Source organism: Simochromis diagramma, unplaced genomic scaffold, assembly GCF_900408965.1.
Source record: "Simochromis diagramma unplaced genomic scaffold, fSimDia1.1 OVJJ01000596.1, whole genome shotgun sequence".
In the NCBI taxonomy this organism is placed as follows: domain Eukaryota; kingdom Metazoa; phylum Chordata; class Actinopteri; order Cichliformes; family Cichlidae; genus Simochromis; species Simochromis diagramma.
In genome coordinates, this window is record NW_024387245.1 from 6,806,501 (window position 1) to 6,834,475 (window position 27,975).

The 27,975-nt window shown below is 42.4% G+C and overlaps 1 protein-coding gene, 1 long non-coding RNA gene and 1 other non-coding gene across 4 annotated transcripts; 2 read left to right on the forward strand and 1 right to left on the reverse strand.

Annotated features, from left to right (window-relative positions):
* Nucleotides 1-10,179: 10,179 nt before the first annotated feature.
* On the forward strand, nt 10,180-10,251 carry trnae-uuc. The gene has a single exon. It is a non-coding gene; the product is annotated as a tRNA-Glu (tRNA).
* A 5,156-nt stretch (nt 10,252-15,407) lies between these two features.
* Nucleotides 15,408-27,815, reverse strand: plpp1a (phospholipid phosphatase 1a). Of its 2 annotated transcripts, none has more exons than XM_040000808.1 (6): nt 27,228-27,815; nt 22,670-22,821; nt 21,057-21,337; nt 18,477-18,534; nt 16,817-16,993; nt 15,408-16,649 (listed from the first exon to the last, which is right to left on the reverse strand). In XM_040000808.1, the coding sequence occupies exons 1-6, from the start codon at nt 27,283-27,285 to the stop codon at nt 16,530-16,532; spliced, it is 846 nt and encodes a 281-aa protein (XP_039856742.1). In that variant the 5' UTR covers nt 27,286-27,815; the 3' UTR covers nt 15,408-16,529. The 2 variants fall into 2 exon arrangements, with proteins under 2 accessions (XP_039856742.1, XP_039856741.1); XM_040000807.1 differs by lacking the exon at nt 22,670-22,821 and adding an exon at nt 24,100-24,254 and having other exon boundaries at nt 27,228-27,807.
* LOC120714544 lies at nt 17,191-19,490 on the forward strand. Its single transcript, XR_005691422.1, has 2 exons — nt 17,191-17,621; nt 18,405-19,490. It is a non-coding gene; the product is annotated as an uncharacterized LOC120714544 (long non-coding RNA).
* Nucleotides 27,816-27,975: the final 160 nt, after the last annotated feature.

Genomic DNA, 27,975 nt, shown 5'->3' on the forward strand with positions numbered 1-27,975 from the left:
CAGCAATTTAACTCAACCACCATCGGGCTCTTAAATTTGGGGGGGGGGGCTCTGCTTCTAATGTTTTTAATAAAGTGTATATGCTGGAATTGGATCACATGTTTCATTATAATATTCATCTGGAAGTTCATTGGTTTGAACAGCAGGTGGCGGTGTTTCTTGATATTCAGATACACCCCAGCTCACGCGCTCAAAACCCGCTTCCAAATCCATTACCACACAAACGAAGTGAAGCTGCAAAATAATAAGCAACTGAAGCTTTAACGTTGATAAACATCAGTATGCTGTGCTTTGCGTGTCAAAGTAAACATTTACAACAGTAAACGTGTCTTTTACACAGTCACTTACTGAGTTGATTGAAAAGCAAACTGAGACCTGCTGATCTCAGAGTTTATAGGAAATGGGTGCAGCAATTTATTGAAACATGCGAACACAAATGGAAATATAATGCAAAATAGTGTTTGCACAATTTTTATGAACGTGAAAGTCAATATTTGGTATGATCATCTCCATTCTTCAACCCATCCTGAGCTCTCTTAGGTAAGTTTTCCTGTAATTTCTTTAAGAAGTTTTCAGGAATATTTTTCGTGGCTTCTTGGAGGACATTCAAAGCTCTTCTTTGGATTTTGGCTGCCTTTTGTTCTGCTTTCTGTCAAGATGATCCCACACTGCTAATGTTGAGTCCTGAGATCTAATGAGGCCAGTTGTTTCCAGCCTGATGCTCTCCTGATAGTATTGCACGATGAATCAAAATCTAACCAAACTGGCAGAGCCTCCACTGTGTTTTACAGACTGCAGTAAGCACTCATGTTGTCTCTCCTGACCTTCTCCGGATTGACCAGAATTTTCAAATTTGAAGTCATCACTCCATAAAACTTGCTGCTTCTGGTTTTCAGTTAGATTGGTAAACTGGCAATTGAGTGCACGTCTGAGCCTAGCTATTATAATAGCAGCTGAATCTTTGCCCTTTAGATTCCACAGAATGGGTCTCGCTGGATTGATGCCTCAGGCACGATTTCATCTTCTTAGACATTAAGAATTGTGATGTGATCAGCAGCTGGTGCCTGTAGCTGTTTCACAGACAACTACAGGCTTAATCATAACTAACGATACTGAATTCATTCTGGGTCATAATTACTGCCCAAAGTAATAATTACTGGTGATTCATTTAATAGGAGCTTATCTTAGTTCTTGTTATTGATTATGTACTTTCATTTGAGCAATAGCTCAAATGAAACTGTCAGGTATAAAGCTATAAAGGTCAAATGATCAGTCAGTGAGCTCATTGTTGATTAAATCTGGAGATGACAAACAGATTGTCCTTACCCACTGAAACATCATAAATCATGTGTTTTAGTGACTGGGAGGAGGTCGGGGAAGGAGATGAAATCAGGCAAATAAATCAACATTGCTAAATCGTTGGCAGGGAATGTAATTTAATCCTCCTCACCCAGCGATTACCATCAGTGTGGCTTATTGTGCCTTCACCGTTGGCGCTGCTGTTTGGTCCAGTGGATAAGTGGAGGAGTTGCTTCATAAGAATAAATCCTCACATGGTTGGAGACAGTCCAGCAGCAGACTGAGCTTGGCTCACATCCACCTGCTCCAAGTCAAACATGCTCATCAAATCTTAAGTGGGAGATCTTTTCCTTCCCCATTTCAGTTTGTTTTTTCTGCCCGGTGACATTGTTATAAATGAGAAGGTTTGTTTTCACACTGAGCTCTTCCAGCACTGAAATCCCGTGCAGATCGCCAATGATTTATCAGTATTGCACAAAACAAATGGAGACACTGTGCCAAAGACAGTTCCTCGTTTTCACAAGTTTCTCGTGTTCTGAGAGTTCTCTCGGTAAAGCTGATTTTCCCTGAAAAATGGGAAGATAATGATCGAGCATCGGCAGTAAGGAGAAAAAGTTACAGGTTAACATATCAAATATGTTTTACAGAAAAAAAAAAAACCCTATGTAGATCAAATAACATATGAGATAAATGTAAATTTGCAGTTTTTTAAATATATCATTAAAGTTTTCTGTTGCTGTCTGTCATTTACAAACTCATAGGGGCCGGTTCTGACTAGCACACAGATGAAAACTATATTGTCTAACCAGTGTGTGTGTATACACAGGTTCCTCTGTTTGTGTGTGTAGGTGGGTTGTGATGAGGACACGGAGCCACGTGGCTCTTCTGGTTTTTCTCTTTTCCACCCAGCCCCCTCCTTCCCCTTCTTCTGTCTTTTTTTGCTTTTAATTTTTCTTCCCCCCCCCCCCCCTTTAAAAAAAAAAAAAATCTTGTACCCTGACGACAGGGTCCCCCCCTCTCCCACCCTGCTGTGACTCGTGACTGCGCATTTTCTGGGCAGCTTTTGTGGAGTGACAGGGCCATGTTGGAGTCAAGGAAACAGCACAATTGCAGCAAAAAACAGACAAGTTCGATGCTGATCTAGCTCGGGAGGCTGACCCGCAGCGTTAAGGCCATTGTTTTTGGCCACAGAGCAGTATGGCAGATGTTTTTCCTGCTGTTGGCAGAGCCTGAGGTTGATGAAGTTTGCACAGCCAAGTGCTTCAGCATGGACTGGTTACATAGCTGTGAATTTTGTTTGGATCTTTGTGTCTGCATGTTCCTAATGATTCTGCTGACCTCGCTGATCTTTTGTTCACCCTTGGGCATTCCTCTGATTTACGGACATGAAATGTAGCATCACACTGAAAGATCAGTCGAGATAGAAACAACCGAGGCTGAGATGTACACAGTATTAATCCCTGGTGTGGGGCAAACTCCAAGAACGTCGAATCTTATATTTTATCCATGATGCATCTCAACCTTTACTAACTTCAAGGCCTTTTTAAGTCCATGACAAAGCTTATATTTCTTCTCCATCTTGGTTGTGGTATGCTTTCATGCAGTAAGGAGTAACGAAAGCTGCTCCTCTTTTACTCATTACCTGAATTAAAATGAGAGTTTAACACATCAGTGGAGCCAATGGGAGGGCAGCTAACAAATCTAACCTATCAACAAGCCACATGACTAATTGGATGGAAATCTGCTTCCATTAAAAAGCGTTTTACTCCTGATGGCTCGATGCGGGAGTTTGGCAGTCAGCATTGCTCTGTTTTTTGTCTTCTAATTGTGTGAGCATTCATCACGGTGTGGAGTGGTCAAGGTTCAAATGAGCTGAACTTTGCCAACGTCGTGCCTTTGAGCTCATCAGGCACCTCCTGCACTTCGCTCGGTGCAACAACTGTTGTTTATCTACACATTTTTTCCATTGGAAAAATGTGTAGATAAAAGCAGTGGCACCATTGGTACATTGTGAGTGAAAGTCCTCTTAAAAGGTCTACACAACCCTGCTCTGTTAGATCGATTAAGTTTTTTTGTTTTTTGCTGAAGCAAAGGCCTTAACTTGAACTTTCCCCCCATGCTTTAGACTTTTTTAAAAGTAAATTTGTTAATGATTAAACAAGTAAAATAAGTCTCCCCGGCACTGACGCCTGACATTTTAAAAGTAAATACTGAGCTGTCAGACTTTGTGGTGCTCCAAGGTTATGATTAATACAGCCTCATAAGAAGGAACATTTCCCAGAATGGTTTCATGAATAAAGACCTGTGACTAAGTTTCCACATAGACTGAGATGGACACAGAGACGGCTCAGCGGCAACAGCAAATACTATAATGTGTTTAGCACAAAAACTCAAAAGAGTCATGAGAGCCTTGCTCAGTCCCTGAGTGTTTGATGTTTCCTTGGAGCCAGTTCCACAATAACCCCTCTCTGCGTTGTCCAGCATTAAACACACATATGCCAAGATTAATTGCGTTTGTAGCATTTTAAAATGACTCAAAGCTGTAAGAAATGAACCGAGTAGCTGCGTGGGATCTTAAAAAATGCAGTGCTTGTTTGTTCCAGATGACGAGAAATGTCTTGAGAAAGCGGGCTGTCGTTCGGACGAGGACAACAAACTGTGTCAGTTAAGCAGAGATGTTGTTTCTACACGCCAGAGGAAGCAGTTTTCTGAACCTGGCGTTGACACCTTGTAAAACCTCATCGAAACTCTTCTCCGTGTCCACAGAGTCCCTTTCCTGCTCAGAAAAGACAGCCTTAATTTAAATAGCTGCACACAAAATGTCAACACGGGCTCAAACACTGTGCTCCTGTTATTTTGCTCTGCTGTGATGAGTCACGTTATAAAAACCAGCTCTGTTGCGGTCATAGCTGTTTGTGGGTAGACCATTATAGCCTGATCCTACAACACACTTTTCCACTACGAGGGATGGGGATGCTTTTCCAATCCTCTGTTTCCTTGGTTTCGACAGCTGTGATCATGTGAGCAGAACTGTTGCTGAGTAAGGAGATTAACAGCTACTGTTAAGGAGGGAGATATAGAGGGGGATTCATCATGGAGGCCTACTGCTAACCCCAAACAGACCATAGGGTGCTTTCCTCCGAAGGCACCCTATGTGATGCTAACTTTAATAAGAAAATTGGTCAATCTCTGCAGGACTGCTGCACTATTTGTAACTGAGATTTAGGAAATGTTCATCTTTTAGAGAGTTTAAAGTTTTTTAAAGGCTTGAATTAAAATATTTTTCACAAAAATTTAATAAATAGTCGGCACTAAGAGTTAATTTGCCAAAAGTCAGTGAGCTTCATTGATTGAGGGAGTCTGTGCCCACATGAATATGACTAATAAAGGTAACCCATAAAGTAAACACTATGGGTAATGGTGCATGAACAAATACTTGCAGTGACTTCTAGGCATTGAATTCCCTGAACACATCATACACAAAGCGAATGACTTGTTACACCTGGAGCACACCTTCAGTATAAGCCTGTTTGAGTCACAGGCAAAACAAAAAGTTGAGCTTTTGTTTTGGATTATATTTTATCTTCAGCGACTTTACAGTGCTATGAAACTTTATCTGTGTTTTTGACAAATAAAATAAACGAAAAACCATTTGTGACCAATTTGTTTCTAGGACAACACCTTGAAAATACCTGTGTCCCAAAACGTCGGCTGCATCCTCCGGAGGCCGCATTTGAAGGCCGATTACGTCACAGCCAGGCCGACGAAGGCTGTCCCAATTCGTCGACTCCTTCAAATGTGACCGACAAATGCGTCCTTCATTTCCCCGAATTTGAAGGATGGGTCGGGTGTGTCCTTCGTGGCCTACCATATCCCAGAATTCATAGCGAGGCCCAGCCTATTTTAGTTTCCAACAATGGTGGCCGCTACTAAGTTTTAAAATTACTCTTATCAATCTTTCTGGGTCACAAAATAAACTTTTAACATATTTTCAGACAAGAAAGTAGCTGTGTAAATTACAAATATCTGCTTGGTTTATCAAGACATCGCATATTTGCAAAAGTGCTCCGATGTTTTCGGAGATGTCTGTTACCCACCAGCTCGATAGCTAGCCGGGGGTTCAAAGGTCACTCGACCCGACGAGAGCAGCGGACTTCCAGCTTCATCGTTTTCAGACCTCCACTGTCTTTCGCTTCTCAGGTTAAACATGATATATAAGTCACTCAGATAACTTAAAAATGTAATTGTTTGGCTTTTATCGGTGTTTTATTTGTTCCGGAGTAAATCGGTTTGGCTGAGATCAAAGTTATTAGATTATTAGATTAAATAAAACTTTATTAATCCATCGGGTTCCTCCAGGATTTTTACACAGCTGAATAAACGTCAAACAGAAAACTGCTTAAACAGAAGTATGAGACGGTCAAGAATTTATGCCAGTGTCCTGTTATATTTTAGATAGCAAGGAGCAGACGGCTGAGTTTATTAAACTCCACCGAGACAGCGGTGACGCAAATCTGAAGGCTAGACTGTCCCATTTTACAGCCTCGCACTTCCGGCCTTCTTGGTCTTCGAAGGAACCGGCCCACGTAGACTGCGAAGGCCGCATCCTCCAAAGGATGCAGCCGACGTTTTGGGACACAGCTAATACACACACAGGTGGGTGATTAGGGGAAGTGGAGACCACTGTGGAGAACAAGACACAGGTGTGAACCAAATCAGAGCAGACGAGACAAAGGAAGCAAAACTAAAAGCAAAGCACAAGGAGCACAAATTCTTTCAAAGTAAAACAGGAAGTAATAATTAAACAGAGAAAACACAATCACCTTAATGAAATTAATACAAGCAACTTGACAGAGGAGGGCAACATACTAAGGGAACACAGAGAGTGGCAAAACATTTTCATAGCTATCAGCAAGAATGGAGCAAAAACTAGTAGGACTGAAAATAAAAGATTACTACAAATACCAGCATAACGCTGCCTCCACCATGCTTGACAGTTGGTGCAGTGTTTTTAGGCTTGAAAACCTCATCTCCACTCCTTTAGACATACCTGTTGTCATTGTAACCGAATAGCTCAGTCTTTATCTTGTCTGAATAAAACCTTTCTCCAGAAGACATTTGGTTTGCCCATAAGCCTCAAATTTCAGTCAAGCTTCACCTTGGATAGTGACACAGGTTTTCCAGCAGTTTCCAGTTCACGGCAGGCCAGAAAGCCTTGGTGGCTTCTGGTTTGTTCCTGAACAATTTCCTCTCATCTGAGGGTGAGTTGGGTCTGTCTTCCAGACCATTGAGTGTGGTAACACATTTTAATAACTTGTGTACTGTTGTTTAAACTGATGATCTTGGAATCTGGAGTTATTTAGAAATGGCTCCAAGAGACTTTCCCATCATAAATCTGCAGTTCTCCTCCTTAGATCTTCACTGAGGTCCATGGACTTTCTTATTATGCCGAATTTTGGTCAATCCAGTGAGTGCTTTCAAACAAATCGTTTTTATCTTTGTGAAGAGAAACTACCCGTTGTAATCAACCTTTCTCACTAATTCGAACTCAAAAGACCCTGTCAAATTGAAACACTTTGTGGAACCTTCAGGACAACGTATTAAAAGATTTAAATGAGTCTTTGTATATATTTGAGGCTATATGTATACTTCAGACTCTGCATGGAATAGAGAAAATCCAAAATAAAATCATGCACTCATATCTTGCTTTTTTAAAATTGTTAAAAATTATGCTGCACAGTCCTCCCGCCTAGGAAAAAGAACAGTGTCCACAACTGGTTCGTGTCCACAACTTGGGTGTGGTGTAGCCAGATTCATTGATTAGAGTGGAAGCACGGTGTTGCAGCATCTGCTCTGCAAATGGTCCAGATGTTACTGTTTTCAGATTGACTTTAGCCATAGTGTCGCACTGTGCTGCTGCTAACTTCTGCGTAATGAACAGTCAGTGACAGTAACACTGTGAAATGAGGGAAAGGTGCCAAAAATTGATTCAAGATTGATGGCAAAAATCACAGCGTTGGAAGAGCACACAGTCAGACACATACATTGATATTTTATTTTATTTTCTTTCTTTCTTTGTTTTGCATAATAAATCATCTGTAGGCAGCAAAGTCGTGCCATGGTTAGCAATGTCAAGTCCTGTAAATAGATCATTTTCTCTGCAGCAGTATTACTTTAGATACGCATGTTTGGAAAATTTAAACCTCCAGAAAGAAATCTGTCTTTCTATGGCTTCTGTTAGAGGCCAGTAAAATGCAGAGCTCCCCATAAATTGTGAAGTATGCAGTTACTATGCAGCGTGTTGCTCTGAAGCCTTTATAAGGTCTTCAAGCGCTGCAGCTTGCATTGCCACATAAACAGCCACGTATTGTTTATAAGCTGGGGGCTCTTATGTGCTCTAAGGACTGGAGAAATTGAGAGAGGGAGAGTGAAACTGCCCTCCAAGAGGTTCATCAGGAACATCTGTTGCCTCCGATAGTGCCAAAGCTCCACGCAGGCACTCGCACTTCACCTTCATTCTTCAAAAAATCTCTCTTCCAAGTCAAAAGCTGATCGCATGCCTGGATTGAAAGTTGGATCATTTAAACACTTTTTTAGTTTGGTAAGAGGTAAAAATGTGGAGTTTAGTCAGTGCCATGTGTGATTCAATGCACAGTCCTCAGAGGCCTTTGGAAAAGTGCTTCACTCTCCACATCACAACATAGATGAGTGATGCAGATTTATAGCAATGCAGAAATAGAGTATATCCACATGTCTTTGTGTGCTGGGAGGAGAGGAGCGGATGACAGAGCGACTGTTTTTTCATGGTGAATAAGAAGGTGTGCCCAGCTGTGAATAATCTGGTATCCTTCTTATTAACCATCAAGTCATGAAGTTTTCAACTTCTAGTCTTCTTCCTAATCGTGTCCTTGCAGACCACCTCACAGCTGTCTACACACTCCTCTTTGATGCATTTCTAGTCATTCATACAAATTACAATCCTACTAACAATCTGTGTGAACCACTGAGTAGAGGTTGTCAGCAGTGACTCCGAAGTTGTTCTGTGTGTCATGAGGCCGCTTGGTGTGCTGTCAAACCTTAACACAGAGTCACAAAGAAGCCAGAGAGTCTTTGTCCCCTGCCTTTGATTTGACACATTTATAGCTGCGCTGCTATAAATACGCAGCGGGTCAGCTTTTCAAAGAAGTAGTGTTAATTTGAAACTGTTCGTTGGCGCTGTGACAGCTCTGAACTTGCACTGAGTCTTGGAGAAAGATGTCTGTGGTTCAGAGGTTGTGATTACAAAATCACTATTTTAAGTGGAGAAAATGACTTCAGCCTGCATTTATTTAGATTTCTTGGCCCGTTTTAGGAAAAAGCTGACATTTTAATCAGAATACATGATTTATCACAGCTGTACTTTTGTCCAGTTGATGTTTTTGTGATTTCATCCTGCTTTGCAGGGCTCTGCAGATCCTTTGAACACCGGCTTCTACCGAACCTACAACATGGTGCTCAACCTGCTGCATGTGGAGGAGATCAACTCAGAGTGCATGCAAGTCTTTCTACCAGTTCCAACACTACAGGGCTTTGCCTGATGTAGTGGAGAGTAAGCATTTTCATATGTGCACACTGCAGATTAGATAAGAATTTGTATGTAAATCACTGATTTTAATAGCATCTATAAGTATATATTGTAGTATATTAAGTATTAAGTTGTCGGGTAAGATCTATCTGGATGAATCGCCACACCGTCACGTGCTTTAAAATCAGGCAGCAGCTGGCCAATATAGGCAAAGAAATCCAGGAGTCAAGGAGTAAATGTCAGGCCTTATGATGACATTAAACACCAGATTATTATACATTTTTAACCTTCTCTGTTTATCTACAGTCCTACCTTTTGTCAGATAAGAATCTGTGACCTTTTATTGTATTTTGCTTTTCAGTTACGGTCCAATATGCTCATACTGACAAACACAGGAAGAAAGCAAGGGCGTTATTCGTTATTCCTACTCCTACTCCTATAGGTGGCATGGTGGGAAAAATTCCTAATATGATCGTAAGTAGATCTTATTTTATCCTGTACATTATGTTCAAAAAGTCTAACTGCATTGTGTTTAAAAAAAACAAACAAAGAAAAAAATCAGGCTGTGTTCCAGCAATTTATTACAAGCCCAACCGCACCATCCCCCCTGCATTTGTAAAGAAAAGGACAATTCCTCCTGTATGGCCTTTAAAGGCTGACATATAAACTGTAAGTAATTTGCATGAGTCCTTTCAGTTTGTGTATCTCTAGGTCTTTACACATGTTCAGAAATTACTTATACAATCGAAGGTACTTCAATAAGAAATACATGAGCAACACTTAAGGAACCAAAGTAAGTTTGTAGTGTGCTGAGGATTAGCCAGGTTAAGTTTGAATGAAATGCTAAGCTAACTAGTCCAGCACAAACTGGATTACTAAACTGATTCCTTTGTAGGCTGGTGATTAACCCACTTTTCCTAACAGCTTCAAACTCCTGCTGCGATCCTTTATCGTCCTTCTTTCATCTCTCTACACTCCAGTCCTTACAGACGCCACCGTTGGTGATTTACATTTTTTTACATGTTTGTTTAGGAAAGCAGGTAGCACTGGCTGAACTGCACATCTCACAGAAATATTACGCTCAGTGAAAGGGACTTTTGTTTCATGCTGTGTAGCATCTTTTTTTTTGTTTGTTTGTTTGTTGTTTTTTGGCGGGCTCTTATTTTGCCCACACACAGGGAAAGCACCAAACAGGAAGCAACTTTCTATGTAAATCATGAGAATGGCTCATCCAAATGGTCACAAGTTTGCATTGTACTTACTCTGTGTCACATCAGAAGCAAAACAACCATGGTATACTCCAATACTCCGAGAAGTCCCATATGGTCTAGCGGTCAGGATTCCTGGTTTTCACCCAGGCGGCCCGGGTTCAACTCCCGGTATGGGAAATGTTGCATTTTGTATCTTTGTTATTTTAAATGGGTTCCCATTCAGAAGTAATGTGGGAAAGTATAACGTAAATATCCAAAAGTTGACTGTTCATCAGTGGGAGAAACGTTTCGTCACTCATCCAAGTGACTTCTTCAGTCTCAGCTGACTGCAGGTTTCCCCAGTTTCACCCATCGTGGCCAATTTGTACATGGAAGAAGTGGAAAAGAGGGCTTTGTTATCCTACCCTGGAACACCACCAAGTCATTGGTTCAGATATGTGGATGACACACGTGTGAAAATCAAATCTCAGGACGTACCGCAATTCACGGATCACATTAACTCGGTGGACCGACACATCAAATTCACCAGGGAGGATATGGAAAGTGGCAGGTTAGCCTTCTTAGACTGTGAGATTTCTATCAGGAATGGGGGACATTTAAAAGCTGTTGTGTACCGTAAACCTACACATACGGATCAGTATTTAAGGTTTGACTCTCATCATCCACTGGAGCATAAACTGGGTGTCATCAGGACGCTACAACACAGAGCGAACACCATCCCCACAGACGCAGTGGCCAGGGAGGCAGAAGAACATCACATCAAGAAGGCCCTGAGTAAATGTGGTTATCCCAGCTGGACTTCTGTCAAAGCTGGGAAGGCGCCTAAAGAAAACTCCAGCCGATCCAGGAGAGAAGGACAACTGCTGCCTAAGTGAAAACCTGTAGTGATCCCGTACGTGTCAGGAGTATCGGAGCAGTTGAGATGCATTTTTTTTTTAAGTGTGCATGTGTGATCTCTTTTCTTTACCAATACAGACGCGGCCACCAGCACAGAGAAGCTGAGCTTGAGATTTAAGAGTTTCTTGCTTTGATTTCAGCTGCGCTGGTGAAATCTTTGTGTCGTAACGATGAGGGTTAGAGGTTTTTAGCAGATAAATGAAACTGTTGGTGCTAGATAAGCACGCAGTTTTCATTCACATTCCTCTCCATCACTCTGACAGCTAAAGTGGTGTTTGAAATGATCTCATGTGCAAGACAGCTGGTACTTATCGCACAGCTTTGTAAGGAACCCTGAAAGAAGTCCAACAAGTTAAAAATGAGAAAGGTTGCTTGGCATAAACAATAATCTCACACCCCACAGTGTGGATGGCAAACTGCTGGGTGGAGCAGCTTCTAAACAGAAATCGGGTTGGGCTCAGGAGGTAGAGCAGAAGGTTGGTGGTTCAATCCCCGTTTTTTTTTTTTTTTTTTATAAAAAAAGCATCTTACAATCTGTTAAAAGATGCTTTTGGCCTTTATTTTCATGCTACAAATCTGTAGTTTGAGTAGTAGCAGTAGTGCTATAATCAAACTGTCACAAGAGGCTTTACAAGAGAGGGTTCACATCAATGCTGGCATCTTTTTCACTTCTGCTGCAGCCCTGTTTTCATTTATTACTGATGAGACAAGGAAACTGGACCCTCACATGGTGAAATGCTGAGCATCGCCTGAGTCACGATGCCGTCAGAGAGTTGTAATTTAGATTAAGGAGATGTCTGCTGCAGCTCACATGTCACACCTCCTCTGAGATCCTGTTTTTTAAAAGCTCATGTTTGATAAAAAAAGAAGAAGATAAAAGTAAATGTTTCCAGTCCTGATGAGTTCCTGCTGACTGAGATGATGTCCAACAGTTTCTGACAATTGAATGATCTGACAGCTGACCAAGCCACCGCCTCGCTGTCCTGCTTTGTCTTCCAGGAAAACGTGGGGACAAACGAACACAAACAAGTCATTCCTTTGACTCAGCGTACAAATATTCATCCTTCCCCGAACATTGACATAAACAACTTTATTCCTATTCCCACACATTAGAGCTCCTTTTGCATTCTTGGCATCTTCAGGTGGGTGGATTTTTTTTTATGTGGGTTCAGCCTAACAAATGGTCTTTGGACTTTGCCATATTTATCTGATGGCTGATGGAAGGCTCTGATGATGGTCTTGATCCACTATTGTGTTGAGTTCAGTGATGTGTTTTGGAGCTACTGGTGAGGATTAAGTGTCTTCTGTTAGTGTTTTGACCTTTTTTTTCTCTTTCAGCAGGACTTTTGTTACTCCTCTCACTTCTTAGTCCTTTATTTGTGGACATACAGTGGGGCAAAAAAGTATTTAGTCAGCCACCGATTGTGCAAGTTCCCCCACTTAAAATGATGACAGAGGTCAGTAATTTGCACCAGAGGTACACTTCAACTGTGAGAGACAGAATGTGAAAAAAAAATCTATGAATTCACATGGTAGGATTTGTAAAGAATTTATTTGTAAATCAGGGTGGAAAATAAGTATTTGATCACCTCAAACAAGGAAAATCTCTGGCTCTCACAGACCTGTAACGTCTTCTGTAAGAAGCTTTTCTGTCCCCCACTCGTTACCTGTATGAATGGCACCTGTTTGAACTCATCATCTGTATAAAAGACACCTGTCCACAGCCTCAAACAGTCAGACTCCAAACTCCGCCATGGCCAAGACCAAAGAGCTTTCGAAGGACACCAGGAAAAGTATTGTAGACCTGCACCAGACTGGGAAGAGTGAATCTACAATAGGCAAGCAGCTTGGTGTGAAAAAATCAACTGTGGGAGCAATCATCAGAAAATGGAAGACATACAAGACCACTGATAATCTCCCTCGATCTGGGGCTCCACGCAAGATCTCATCCCGTGGGGTCAAAATGATCATGAGAACGGTGAGCAAAGATCCCAGAACCACACGGGGGGACCTGGTGAATGACCTGCAGAGAGCTGGGACCAAAGTAACAAAGGTCACCATCAGTAACACACTACAACGACAGGGAATCAAATCCCGCAGTGCCAGACGTGTTCCGCTGCTGAAGCCAGTGCATGTCCAGGCCCGTCTGAAGTTTGCCAGAGAGCACATGGATGATACAGCAGAGGATTGGGAGAATGTCATGTGGTCAGATGAAACCAAAGTAGAACTTTTTGGTATAAACTCAACTCGTCGTGTTTGGAGGAAGAAGAACACTGAGTTGCATCCCAAGAACACCATACCTACTGTGAAGCATGGGGGTGGAAACATCATGCTATGGGGCTGTTTTTCTGCCAAGGGGACAGGACGACTGATCCGTGTTAAGGACAGAATGAATGGGGCCATGTATCGTGAGATTTTGAGCCAAAACCTCCTTCCATCAGTGAGAACTTTGAAGATGAAACGAGGCTGGGTCTTCCAACATGACAATGATCCAAAACACACCGCCCGGGCAACAAAGGAGTGGCTCCGTAAGAAGCATTTGAAAGTCCTGGAGTGGCCTAGCCAGTCTCCAGACCTCAACCCCATAGAAAATCTGTGGTGGGAGTTGAAAGTCCGTGTTGCTCGGCGACAGCCCCAAAACATCACTGCTCTCAAGAAGATCTGCATGGAGGAATGGGCCAAAATACCAGCTACTGTGTGTGCAAACCTGGTAAAGACCTATAGTAAACGTTTGACCTCTGTTATTGCCAACAAAGGTTATGTTACAAAGTATTGAGTTGTATTTTTGTTATTGACCAAATACTTATTTTCCACCCTGATTTACGAATAAATTCTTTACAAATCCTACCATGTGGATTCATGGATTTTTTTTTCACATTCTGTCTCTCACAGTTGAAGTGTACCTCTGGTGCAAATTACTGACCTCTGTCATCATTTTAGGTGGGGGAACTTGCACAATCGGTGGCTGACTAAATACTTTTTTGCCCCACTGTAAAGGTGTGTGTGTGTGTGTGTGTGTGTGTGTGTGTGTTTTTGGTGTATACAGGGCTGTCATCTGTCACTAAAGACCACCTGCTGCTAGTTCAGCTGGAGATGATAGCTTCCCAGCCCGATTGGCTGTGTGTTTCTACACCATTTGGTATTTGGAGAAAATCCAGCTGAAACAGCTGCTCTGAATGTTGTTTTCTTGAAGAAGAGATGAGAAAAGAAAATTTAAAAATGTATTTTATACTCCACTCTCCACGTTAAATCTTCTTACAGCCCCATAAGCTTATTTTGTGAACATCTGAAAGGGGTCCAACCCAACGATGAGACCACATGACTTAAACCCAAAAGTGTATATAGTAGTTAAAACCACCTTTAACAGAAGCTTCTCCTGAACATCCTTAAATAAGGATATGAAAGCTTTTTCTACCACCCTGGAGCCGCACTTGTAACTGAGATTTATTGTGTGCGGTTTGAGTCCACCGACATCAGAGTGCCAGCACTGACCTCAGCTGCGAAATAATGAATGGCATCATAACAAGAAAGTAAAACTGAGCTGAAATAGCTGAGGGAGGATTTAATTTACTTGTTTTTATCACAGTAACTGTGTTGAATCAACTTAACATTTCTATGATGTTGATTTTACACATAAAAATATTTCAAGTCTTAATTTTGAGGAAAATCAGAAAGTAAATATGTTAGACTATTAATGGAAGACGTTTTTCAGCGTTCAATAGAAAAATGCTCAGCTAGTAAGAAGTACTTGCTTGGTGCTTGTTTACCATGAATAACTACAGTGTTACTGTTGCATGCAGGCAGTCAGCTTGTGGCACTGCAGTTGTGTTACTCAAGTACTGATGTTGTTTTGAATGCAGACTTCAGCTCGTCTGCAGTTTGGGGCTGTTAGGTAGTTGTTGACAATATCTCACAGATTCTGTACAGGGTCAGGCAAGCCGGCTGGCCAATCAGAGGCAGTAATACCAGATCAGATCTGATTGGTAGTAGTTTAAGCCATGCAGGCAAGTGCTATGCTCCTAACTAGAAAGGGAAATCTGCATGTCCATAAAGCCTGTCAGCAAATGGAAACATGAAGTGCTGTAAAACCCTAATGGTAGACATCGTGTTGACTTCAGACTTGTTAAAACATCGGCAGCAGATGACACCTGAAATCATCAGAGTGCAGAAACTTCATACTGGATCTAAAGCTACTGGCAACACAGAGATGTTTGCTGAAGGCAAGGAACAGCCATGGTTCATTTATCACCAGATATTTATTAGTTTCTCTTAAAACGTAGTCTGTGTTAAATCCCTAAACAGCAGAGCCTTTTCACAATTGTCAGACAGTTTGTTAGATATACTGCTGCTCAATAAATTTTAGGCACTTATAAATAAAGATATTTGATTGTTATATTATATTATGTATTTGTAATTATTTTCCTTTGGTTTTTTTGGGGGGGATGCATGTTGGTTGACCGATAAACTAAGCTTACAGATTACGCATCTGTTCAGGAAAAGTTATATTGTAAAACATGTTCAAAAAGTCATTCTTTAACTTCTTTTCCTGCAGGAATAACAAAGATCAAAAGCCTCCTGCCGGTCTCCACCCACAGCACCTCATCGAGTACTAAAGACAAAAACCCTGTATGCAGGAAAAACGATATAATAAACAGCTTTATTTTTCCTTGTTTCTTTAGATGAGGGAGCGTGATGTACATATTTGACATATTTCAATAAATGACTGTGGGGTGATTTGTTTACTTACAGATTATATAAAAAGCACGCTGTCCATTTATTTATGTTTACATTAGTTACACAGGAAGCTGTAATAGCAGCAGCAGTCCAGCAAAGGCAACACATGACTTGAACTCTGCAGCACTCTAACCAATCGTGATACAAATCAAACTTCCTGATTTGAACATCAGGTTAGATAGCTGGAGAGGAAGACGGCGCTGACCTGGAGTCGGCAGCTGTGTCGACAGCCTCTGGTCTGGGATCGGCTTTGCAGTCAGCCCTTTAATTAACAATGAACCTGAGGCAGCATGGTCAGAAGGATGGAGACCAAGCTGACCCTAAAGCAGATCATCCAGCACACTGACTCCAGGTCAGGAAAAGCACTAAGCAGAGATACATTCACAGGTTTCCAACCTCCCCACCCCTCCCAGCAGTGGTCAGACCCTTTAGTGGGTGCATGCAGGCAAGTCTTTCCATTGGTTCAGTAGATTCATACATGCTAAAAAAAAAAAGAAGAGTTCCATCCTCTCAGAACCTCTAGCCCCTAACCTACATCTGCTTCAGTCAGCTTAACTACAGGGATTGTACAGGTTGTCTCAGCTCTCTCCAGCCACGAGGAGAAGTGGTGGACGAGACAGCAAACTGTCTTGAAATTGAACGGGCCAGTGTGGTTTTTCTAGGATGTGTTTTGTCCACCGGCGCACTTAATGCACAATCAAGTAACTTCACGTTGTAAATCCATGCAGAGTATCAGAGATAATTGGCGTGAGATGGTAGGTAGAGAGCTGGATCCCGGGCGTGCGTTTGGACAGAGCAGAGGTCGCCTCCACTGCTCACTTAGCTTAGTTAGGGCTTTCAAAGTGGTTTCCATTTGTCGGCGTCTCCTGCAGAGTCGTGTGTGGGATGTCTGCCTCTTTACGGGACTCCATTTGTGGCTTGAAAAAGTCTGACACGAAGAAGACCTGTAATAGACAAAAAAATAAATGAATAAAATAATTAAAAATAAGTGCTACTGAGGTTTGAATAGTTACATCTACACACAGCGTTTGAGTACTTACCTTGACTGCCAGAAGGGAGTGATATATAAAACCCCCTGCGGGCTGAACTTAAAGATCAGTGCAGGACTTACCACGAGCAGAGCCATGAGCGCGCCCTGTATGAGTCCGGTGAGAACGTCGCTCCAGTGATGCTTGTAATCAGACACTCTCGACAGTCCGGTGTACACAGAGGCGGCAATCAGGAAAAACTGGATGGTCGGTCTCAGCAGCCGCGCCCAGTCGGCCTGGAGCCGAGCCTGCAGGTAGAGCTGAGAAACACAAGGGCCATGCTTTTAAAGTACAGACAGTCACAAACAAGCACATGTGTCACTGTCAAAGCCTAGTACACGCTTCTGTTCCCGCTTCCGCAATGAGCGGCTGGACGTTCACGAAGGGAAAGGATGTGAAAAAAAACCCTGCTGGTCTCAGAATTTTACTGATAGAAGGAATTTGTTCAATGCAGGCCGTTTATCTGCAATTGATCGATGATCTAAGCTGATAAATGTCTCTATATCTCTGTTTGCCTCAGGAACAGTGTCCAGTGAGTTCATTTGTTCATGTTTAAAACAGGGTGTGGCCCCAAGGACAGACAAGCTCCATGGCTTTGCAAAGATTCATGCTTCGTGTCTTCCTGCTGCACTTCAATTCTGACGCAAATGTCATTTAAATGGCAGCGCTTTTCCATACTTCAAACTTCCTCTTTGCCGGAGGGTGTGTGTGAGAGGTTTATCGTGCCAAGACTTTGTCCCTGTGTCTATTTATATCTGCTGCTGTTGAATGAGTCAGCAGACCGCAAAGTCCATCGGAGCCGGGCAGTAAAATCTCAGAACAACACACAGAAGTGCTGCTGATAACGGGCGCGAGGTTGAAGGTGCACAGATGTAACCTTAAAGAACTGTAAGTAATCATTTGGAACATAATGATGTCTGCTTCGTGACGCCATGAAACAACAGCCAGCAGACACTCAGCTTATCATAAACAGCCTTGGTGAAGCATTTGCATAATTTTGTCTAAACTACCAGGAAGGTGGCTACAGTTATGGACTCGTCAGCGTAGCGGAGAGGTGAAAAGTTGTGCCTTTGTGTCCATTAGACCATCTGAAGGAGAGTTTCCTTGTTTTCAACGACTGACGGGCGTAGCTGTACATTAACAGGCGGAAGATGTAGAAAGTGGAGCTTTGCTGGGAAATAAAGGGAAAGTTCCTGCACTCTGTGGGGGACAAAACTCCAAGTAACATCTAATCACTTTTATTTCTGCTTCCAGAGCAGGTTTGCTTAAGGAACTTCAGTTTTTATTGTTTGAAAATGCTAAACATTTTCAAACAATAAAAACTAAACTAACTAGTTTGGTTGTTTGTTTTTTTTCTCCCTACCCTCACTGAATTTGAATTTAATCAAGATTTTATTAGTTTCAATCTAATTATAATTAGTTAAAGTTATAATTTTAATGATAAATTTTCAACTATAAGAAAATCCCCCACTCACCCCGACCTTGGATTGGATAAGCATATAAGAATGGATGGATAGTTCAAACAAATACTAAAACTTTCTCTGTTTTAATTCATTTTAGTTACTTTTTCAAGGAGTCTGATCTTTAGTTGTTGTTTTTTTGATTAGCTAAAATGTTTCTTTGACATCGAATTTTAGTTTTCAGTTAACTATAATAACCTTGCTTCCTCAGCCGCCACACTGGTCAAGTCATACATTGATGGATGGGATTACAGATCAACATGCAGCTGGCTGAGATACTTACAGCGAGGAAGAGCATGCAGTACATGGAAAAAGATGAGTGGCCGGAGTAGAACGAGAGCCTGCAACAGAGAGACAAAAGCACAGCTCAACACCCGAGTAAGGACATGTTTTTATTAACACGGCGGTCTGAGCTGACTGGAGAGTCCCCGGCTTTAGTTAGCTCTCGTTTGAAACACCACATCAGCAGCCATGTGCACACACTGTGGATACTGTGGCACAATTTTCCCAGTCAGGAGGCTTTTACTGATCAGATTTAGGGCCTGGACTGCAGCGCAGAACAACCTGCTGCTTGTTGAAAATCAGTGGATTATGTGGAGGAATTTCAAAAAAAAAAATCCGCCACTGCGTTAAGGATCTCTATAAACCAATACTTGCAATACTCTGTTTTAAATTCAACATCTTATTTCCCCTAACCCTAGAGAGCCAGGTTAGCATGAGCCCCAGGAGCTGGAATAAACGAGAAATATACTAGGTTGTAATAAAAACCCAGAATTATCCTTTGACCTAAAAGCACACTTTAGGCCCAGAGCTGCTAACATGACACTTATTTTCTTTAAAAGCTCTACAGGAAATCCCTCAAAATGGCAAAGCTGAAAATCTTCATCATCATTAACAATTAAGCTAATCTATAAATCAACTCCCCAGCAGCGACTGTTGGTTACACCCAGCAGAGTAAACGATAACAATGCCGACCTCCATAAATCCCCAACAGTGGCATCAGATTAGGACTGTGGCATCCTGTGAGGGATCACAGGATGAAAAATTCATGATTGCCACCTTACAAATCAATATTTGTGATTTCACGTCAATGTTGAAACGAACTCAATCGTTGACAGTGAGCTGTGTCTTTGCTGGGCAGTAAACCTTAGACACAGAGGTGTCATATTACTGTAAGATGATGCTGGGCAGTCTATCTCAGCCTCCTCTCTCCTCTCCTGTTGCAGTTATTAGATGCATTAGAGTCCAGCAGATGCCAACAAAGACAGGGAGCAGCTTTTTATTTAAAAAAAAAAAGCAGACTGCTGAGTAATAATGGTGCTCCAGGAAGCAATGATTGTGCACCACGCCCTGATAAACGTACAGCAGATACCCCAGAGCGGTAAAGGGTAGGTGGGCCCTTTACGCTCAAGGGCTGCAGCTCGAGCAAAACGTTTCCCCGTCTCGCTTTAAACAGATAAAGAAGGGGAGAAGCAAACGTAACGTAAACCTCCTCACAGCCCATAATAAACACGTAACACTCCTCTGTGGCCGGGGCCTCCGTCAGACTGAGAAGAGGAAATCCTCTCCTCCCAATACTCTTCCTCCTGCTCTGAGCCGATAAGAGACAGAGACCTTAAATCAAAATACGCTTTACATTCCTGTGATATTACAGATGTCACCCATTTAGCACATCTAAACACTTCCCAGCTGTTTTTTTTAAACACGATCTTTATCTATGCCAGAAGATCATTAATGATGACTGTACTATGAAGGAGTGCAACATAAACAAGGTTTGTTTCCCTTCCCTAACGACCAAAATCAAATCAAGCGGTCATGTGGTTCTCAACTGAATTAACTGACCCGGCTTTTCTGGGTCTCGGTATGAGCGGTGGTGCTAACGCCGCCGGTGGCGGTAAACAATGGACAATGGATGGGAGTAAAGCTGGATATTTCTTACAAGAACATTATAAAGAACAAATAAGACTTCAGAAGTATAATCCTGCTGCAGCCTCAGCCAGGAAGGACAAATACATTTAGGCTGTGTGAATCTAAAAATGAATTACTGTGTGCTTATAGATCATTAGTTATTATTAATCTCTGGCTTTCTTCCACAGTGTGTCTTTATGTCCTGTCTGCCTCCCATCAACCCCAACAGATCGCAGCAGTTGTGTACTTACAAATACAGCTCATGGTTGTGGCTGCTGAACCACTATCTCCTGCAGGATATGGTGCTGAGTAAGTGCTGAGAATCTAGCTTATTTATAATATCAAAAGGGGCCATCTCAACTCAGGCTTACATGTATAACTGGAACCTACATATTTCTCACATTGGAGTGACGTTGCTAGGTTTGACGTGCTTGTTCTCATTTACGCTTCAGTAATAGATGCAAGTGATGCTGAGCACAAGCTGAAAGTCGGAAGCACAACTCTAAAACGGTTATTCAGAAGTTGTTCAGTGACATGCTTCACCTCTGCCCTTTGTGCTTACGCTGTGAACATGTTACAAAACAATGGCCTGAGGATTTTCCAATAATCAGCTCAACAACAAGAAAGCCCCAAAACAAACAAAGCTGGTGTGCATAAAGTTGGAAAAGAGGTGTTCGTTTCAACATCTGAAATCAAAAAAAGAAACAAATTCATTCTTATTTGAACTCGGGCTGCAACCGCTAGTTTCAAATCTAAACATCAGAATAAAAAGATGAATCAGAGTCCATGGTGATCTGTTTAAATGGTTTGCTTTTTTCCAATAAAAGGCCAGCTAGACATTATACAACATAAAGCACTGAATCATCACACTTGAGAAGCTAGCCTAGACGTCATTTTTGCTCAAACTGACAATCCTGCTTGGAGCTCTGCTTTCCTGGTGCTGGGTCATACATACCGGGCCTCGTTGACCTGCTTCGCGTCTCCAGTGCAGGTGAAGTCTTCGATGTAAGTCCCTGCCGAGCAGTTGATCAGTTTCCAGTCGGGTCTGCACAAATCCAGGAAGTGCGGCCTAAGCCGGCCGATCGAATACTTGGCGATGTCCGTCAGAGACTGGCTCATGGCGGCACCGAAAACGAAGGTGCCGATGGCTTTGTAAAGGCAGGCAACGTAGCTGCCGAAAGACGACTTGGACTTGATGCGGTTTAGATGAACTAAAAGACACTCGCCAACAATCATCTGCAACGAGGGGCGGGAGGACACAGAGTTACATCTCTATACAGAATGACAGGGTGACACATTTAAAAAGAAGATGCAGATAAATGAACGTCGGAGGCAAAATCCCAGGATCATTGTTTTGATTTTGTTTTTGAAGACTCGTCTATGATGATTTGCTTCTTAAACAAGAATTAGATCAGAAGATTGACTCTTCTGTTAAATCAGGACCTGAATATAAACCCACAAATTAGCAAAGACTGGACATGTGGTTATGAATAATTCAATTAAATCTCATTTATATAGCACCAAATCACAAACACAGCCACCTCAAGCTGCTTTATCCTGTAAGGTAAAGACTCTACAATAATGCAGAGAAAACCCCAACAACCAGACAAACCCCTTTGAACAAGCACTTGGTGACAGTGGGAAGGAAAAACTCCCTTTTAACAGGAAGAAACCTCCAACAGAACCAGACACAGAGCGGAGCCAACTTTGAATCTGTGCTATTTCTTCATTTCCAGTTTTTATGCTAAGATTATGACATTAAATAATGAAAGAAATGTCTGACAAATTAGTTTTTTTTTGATCTTCTGATCTAATCCTTTACAACGAAGAAAATCCTTCTCATAATGCTGCTTTCGAAATACATAAATGCTCATTTGACGGTAATCAGAAGGGCTCTGCAACAGCTGCTGAGGTCACAGGAGGATGTCCACTTAACACAGTAAGCCTCTCTCTTTCAGTTCATCTGAAACTTTAAATGAAACCTGAGGCTTATGAGCATGTTATCATGTTTCTGCAACGCTATGAACAGGCAACAGGCCTCGAAGGCTTAAACAAACACACTGCTTCTTCATTATTACAGCAGAAGAGCTGCTCTATCTCGACTTACAGTTAAAAATAGTGTAGGTTTAACAACTCTAAATAGCCGTGTCATTACTTAAAACGATAAAACCTGACCTCCGTCATCACTAGAAGGTTTGCGTAGACCTTCACATCTGTAGGTTACACATCTGCTCTATTTTAAAGCCCGAGGCAGCAGATTAGGTCAGGTAAAAAAAACAAACCCCTACCTCTTTTCTGTTTCCTCATTAAATGTAGAACATTCAAAAAATGATTTGACCAAATAAAACTGCTAGCACATTAGTAGAGTGGGGTTAAAGGGTTTTTAAAAAGCAAAACAAATCATGCATATAGGATTAGAACCATGCAGTTCCATTAAGCAGGGTCACGAGTATAAGAAGAAAAAAGAAGTGGATGAAAGCAGTCAGCAAAACTCCAAACCGAAGAAGAGTAAAAAAAAAAAAAAAAAGATGTACAGAAGTGAACAGAAAACAAAAACTGTGCACTTACAGTGAGTACCGTGACGGGAATCATGACACCTCCTAACAACTGATAGGAAATGGTGTCGTCTTTATAGGGGTACTTGATTGAATCATCGTTACAGAAAAAGCCCCGGTGGAAAGGACTGTGTCGCAGAGTGAGAATTGCAAATGGGAGTCCAGCTACCAGAGAAGCAATGAGACAGAGAAACAAATACAGGTTACAAGATGTCAGCGGGACAGAGATCTCTCCACCACGCAAAGCAGGAGCCACGTGAGAAGGCGACGAGGAAAAACCCACGCTCCTCTGAAGTCCGGCTTTCAGGAACATCATTAATAGTTAAAGTGTTAGAGCGACAGATGGTGAAACTGTGGTTAGTGTTTCTGTTAATGAAGAAAAGTCAATCCTAAAAAAGATTAGAGCTGAGCAGGTGCATCTCCGTTGCTCCTGTGCTGGGAACAGCGGCGATCGTGTTTCTAGGCTGATTCGGACTCATTGTTATCAACACACTTTCCTCTTTCCTAAAAAGAAAAAAAACTTCCTCAGTGGTCCTGTTCCATATCCCCACGTATCCTCCCAAACCTCACATTAACAGACAGGGAACAATGGAGTCAATCGTAATAACGCTGAACAGCAGTTATTAGACATTGAGGGAAAAAAAAGAGAGGGATGAATCACTGATGCTACAAAAGCAGCAGAAAGCAGACGCTCTTCCTGCTCTTCCCGTCATTCTCCAGAAACAACCGCTCTGTTCCAGAAGAGCATTCCAGCTATTTTAAGGAACAGAGGACGCAGCCTGAATGTCTGTTGCACAGATTAATAACAGAGACATAAAGTTCTCTCTGATGTTTACATAAAACCAACCCCCCACACCCCTCCAAAAGGCCTGGCCTCAGTCATTATCCACAATTAAATATCTGGAAATAGTCGATTGTGTGCTTTGCTGGACTAAATGTGATTTAGAGCTCTTTGACTGCATCAGGAAACCAAACAAGTGAATTACAGGGTTTTTTCCCCCACAAATCCATCTGTAGTGCTTGACAATGACAATAAAATAAACTATTATTAATTGTTCTGCAGTAGTTGTAAAGTGGACATCCTCCTTCACCTTTAACTCTTTTTAATACACCTCCAGTAAAAGCAGCCGACACATATTCAGAGTCTCAGTAACAGTCAGCGGTGTCACTGCTGTCCTCCATTCGACTCTGGGTGTTTATTCTTTGATGTGCTGCTCTCTCAGTCCCCACAGACCGCCTCACAGTGGATATTTTGACTTGCCAAAGCTGATAACAACAGTAAAGACTGCTTTCCATGCAGGTGGGGCACTAAAACAGCCGCTTATGCGTCACACCACAGGAACCGGCTCAGAACGGAACACGTGCTTGTTGGCAAGTCAATATATTGGCTGTGAAGCGGGTCGTGTATGTATGTTGAGCCTGCTTTAAGCGACTCCTACTTACACAGCTAATGGGCAGGGCGAAGCCCACAGTGTAGAGCACCGTGGAGGTGATTGTACTGCTGTGGAAAGGGTACTTGATGCTGTCGTCTGTACAGAAAAAGCCCCTTTGGTAGGGACGGATCTTACCCAGGTTATAGGCTGCCAGAGGCAGACCTCCTGTGGAAGGAGAGACCGGGAGGAATTACCACAGCAAAAAATTCACACGTTAAAAAAAAAACATACAACATATCATACAGAACGAAGGTGTCAAACGGCACAAACCTTATTATGTATTACTTGTGTCGTTAAATTTGATGAAAAGACCAAAATCAAAAATCAATATATCATAAAAAGCTGTTTGCTTTATTTTATTTTTATTAATAATGTTGAAGAACAAGAACAATAAGAACAATGTGTGGCATTAGTTCAGGACTACTTCAGACTGGTGATTATTTGGTGAAAAAGACTGAACATCTACAACAGCTGCACTACCTTGTAATGAAATGCAGTCCCCGTCCTAATAGTAAGTAAGAACTACATCAGGTTACACAAGAAATACTGCTTTATACTCTGCAACATTACAATTTAAAGATGAAAACATCTTCCGGCACGAGTGACATAACCACTCATTGGGCAATTTGTCAGCAAACTGCGCTGAGAGGTTTGTGGCTGGATGACTGACTCACACAGATGTGAGAGGAGCTTTGGACTCGGCTAAGATAAAATACCATAAAGATACCAGAACGGGCTGATTAGTTAGTCCAAAGTCTTGATGTAATGCTGCTGCCATTCCTGCAGGCTGTTTGGCCTGTTTAGCTCATTGTACGGTGCGGAGAAGACAAGATTCATTTAAGCAGAAAGCATGAGTCCATCAGTGAAAGGTGATGCGCAAGGCTGCAAATGGACGAGCGCGCACAGATGCACAACGCCAGGATATGCCATCATCTACAAATAAACTGCCCATTCATTCGGCCTGGTATTTCCGCTCTGCGTGCCTCCTCTGCAGCTGTCCTCACCCTCATGAGGGACAGCTCCTCACCAGCTGAAGTTGACGGCCTGGAGCAGCTGGAGATGCCAGAAAGCTGGGACTGAAACGCACTCCAGCCAGCGCACGGCTAACTTTACAACTGCTGCGAGCGGCCAAACACAAACAAATAGGCAGAGAAGAAAAAAAAAAGAAAAATCTTAATCTCACATTTACCAGATGACATTCCTGTGACTCTAACAGCACAACATGCATGTGCATGTTTGGCAACATGCAGCAGTGCATGACTGCTGCTAACAGCCTCCGTCTGTCTGGAAACAGACTCTCACAAGATGCCTGCTTGTAATTTAATAGCCCCTTTGAATTAAAGGGTGAATGTGAACTGCACGCAGGCAGTCAAGCAGCTTCTCAGGGCAACACGGGTTCAGGTGTAGAGCAGAACAGCTGTGTGAAGGACCAAAAAGCTCTCCAGAGAGTGATCCGTACAGCAGAACGCTGCTGCAGGATTGCTCTCCCCCCGCTTCAGGACACCTACACCAGGAGATGCCGGACTAGAGCAGCGCAGATACTGAAGGACCCGTCCCATCCTGGCAACAAACTGTTCCAACTTCTGCAATCTGGTAGAAGGTTCCGCATCTTCCGGGCAAGGACAGAGAGACTCAAGAGGAGCTTCTATCCCCAAGCCATCCGTGCCCTAAACACACACACCCGCCCTCTCACATCATCTATAATTGACTGAGTCAGGACTCTTCAGACACTCTAAACCAGGGCACAATGTACATTCAATTCCTTTAATTTTAAAATGTTTATATTGTCTATCCTGTAAAATAGTCAGATATCTATTCATATTAATGTACAGAATTCACCTGCTTGCTGCTACTACTGCACATTCACCCAGTGTATATACTAAATGTCTGTATATATATATATATAATGTTCTTCCTCTCTACACCCCCCCCCCCCCAATTTTTGCACATGTCGAGGAGCGTGTCAGGCTACATTTCACTGTGTGTTATACTTGTATAACCATGCATGTGACAAATAAAGAACCTTGAACCTTGAACCTTGAAAGAAATCTGCATCCTTTAATTGATATATGTTTCTTTTTGCTCACCTTAAATCTAAGACATAGCAATTACTGCGATGGCCAATTGAGAAATATCAACACGACTATAAGACCTGTTGAAACATGACACTAATTAAATTTAATCACATTTTATTTGTATAGCGCCAAGCCACAACAACAACCCCTACAATAATACAGAGCAACTCCCAATAATCATACGGCACTCTGTGAGTAAGCACTTGGCGACAGTGGGGAGGAAAAACTTTCTTTTAACAGGAAGAGACCTCGAGCAGAACCAGGCTCGGGGACAAGCAGCCCCAGCCCCCCAGCCCTGTTGGGAGTGGTTAAAAAGTGCTCTTCATTATAATGGTAGAATCTCTTTGCTTCACTTTAATGGCCAGTTTGTGTTTGCCGTGTCTGGAGAAGATCTTTGGTAGGAACAGAGACTGAGAAATGAGTCTAACTCAATCCACGGGTCCCACCACGTGGGGCTATTCAACACGTCAACAGTACAGTTTCAGATTTGCTCTGCAGTGCTTTCAGACCTTTTGAGGGAGGGAAAGTGTGGTCACATGTATCAGGAAACTTTGCTGAGCAGAGGTAGCACTGTATTCTAAACTAAGTGTCAGGAAATTTACATTTGGCTTAAATGAGTCACGAATTATAGAGCAGCATATAGACTCCAAACGTCCCCTTACATAAGTAAAAGAATAAGTCAGTGCGCCACAAGTACCAAACCACAAGATCAGGAGAGAAATCTACTGGTACAGTGTAATTAATATGATATTCAACGCATGAATTATTAGTTTTACACTGTGTCTAATGTCATAATTATTTATCAGCACATGCTTTGCCAGCACAAACTGAAAAGTCAGTTTGCATAGAAGCTGCTGAAGATAAGCTCACATATTACAGCTGTACTGTAGCACCACTGTAAATACAACGTCAGTGAATCCAGCACCACTCCCTTCACGTGAACGAAAGCTGCTAAATACCCATTCAGCAGGTTTATACCTGCTTCCTAAATCGGCTTACATCAAAAAGACTAACAGCATAGTACATAAAAGCGAGGACGGGAAAAAGGCGTTTAAATACATACCCAGAACCAGACAGACTATATCTAGTAGGACAAAGGGGATCCCTCTCATGTCGAACATGTTGTCTCTTGTCTGTGCTTTCCTGAGTCCCTGTCTGCTGCCGGGTCTTCTGCCGTAATAAAACACCAGGGGGACGCTCCTCCTCAGGACGTAGCTGCTGCTGTGCTCCTTCCGATTGAATGAGAGCCAAAGGAAGGCAGCAGCGAGCTGTTTAAAAAGCACAATAAAAGCCGACGCCCTCCAAAGAAACACAAAGACCACCCCGGACACAGGAGAGCAGCTGCATATCAAAAGAAGCGAGTGTGGCTCACAGACCGGCCCCGCTGCTGTGTTTGTTGATGTTGTTGTAGTTGGGTGGGGGCGGTGGTGGTGAACTGCAGCGCAGCCGATGACTCCGCATATGCTTCATGGTGGATTTACAGCCGATTTGGAATAAAAAAACAACAACTTCGTGATAAAAACAAACAGCGAGTCTCGGCTCGCAGCTGTCCCGCGTGTCGCTGTGTGTATCCAATGAAACACGAGCCTGTGGCGGACCCGAGAAGACCCGAGGAGATCGCAGCTACGCCAGGCCCGCTGCTGCCTTCACGTACCCGCGTGAAGCTGGGGGAAAATATGAAGCTTTAAAATGGTGCGTTCATGTAATATCGGTAGATTGTTGAAAAAAAAAAAGGTTTTTACAATTACAAGGCAATTATTAATTTTTGTTTCCGCTGAGAAAATTAGTAAGAATTATGAGGATGTGCCTCT

Excerpts from the sequence above, each read along its gene's own strand:
- plpp1a (XM_040000807.1), bottom strand. The coding sequence starts at position 27,285 with ATGTTCGACATGAGAGGGATCCCCTTTGTCCTACTAGATATAGTCTGT. Across the intron at positions 21,338-24,099 it reads TCGCCCTGCCCATTAGCTGT|ATGATTGTTGGCGAGTGTCT; the intron begins GTAAGTAGGAGT and ends CCCTCGTTGCAG. Across the intron at positions 16,650-16,816 it reads CGCTCATGGCTCTGCTCGTG|GTCTTCTTCGTGTCAGACTT; the intron begins GTAAGTCCTGCA and ends TGTCTATTACAG.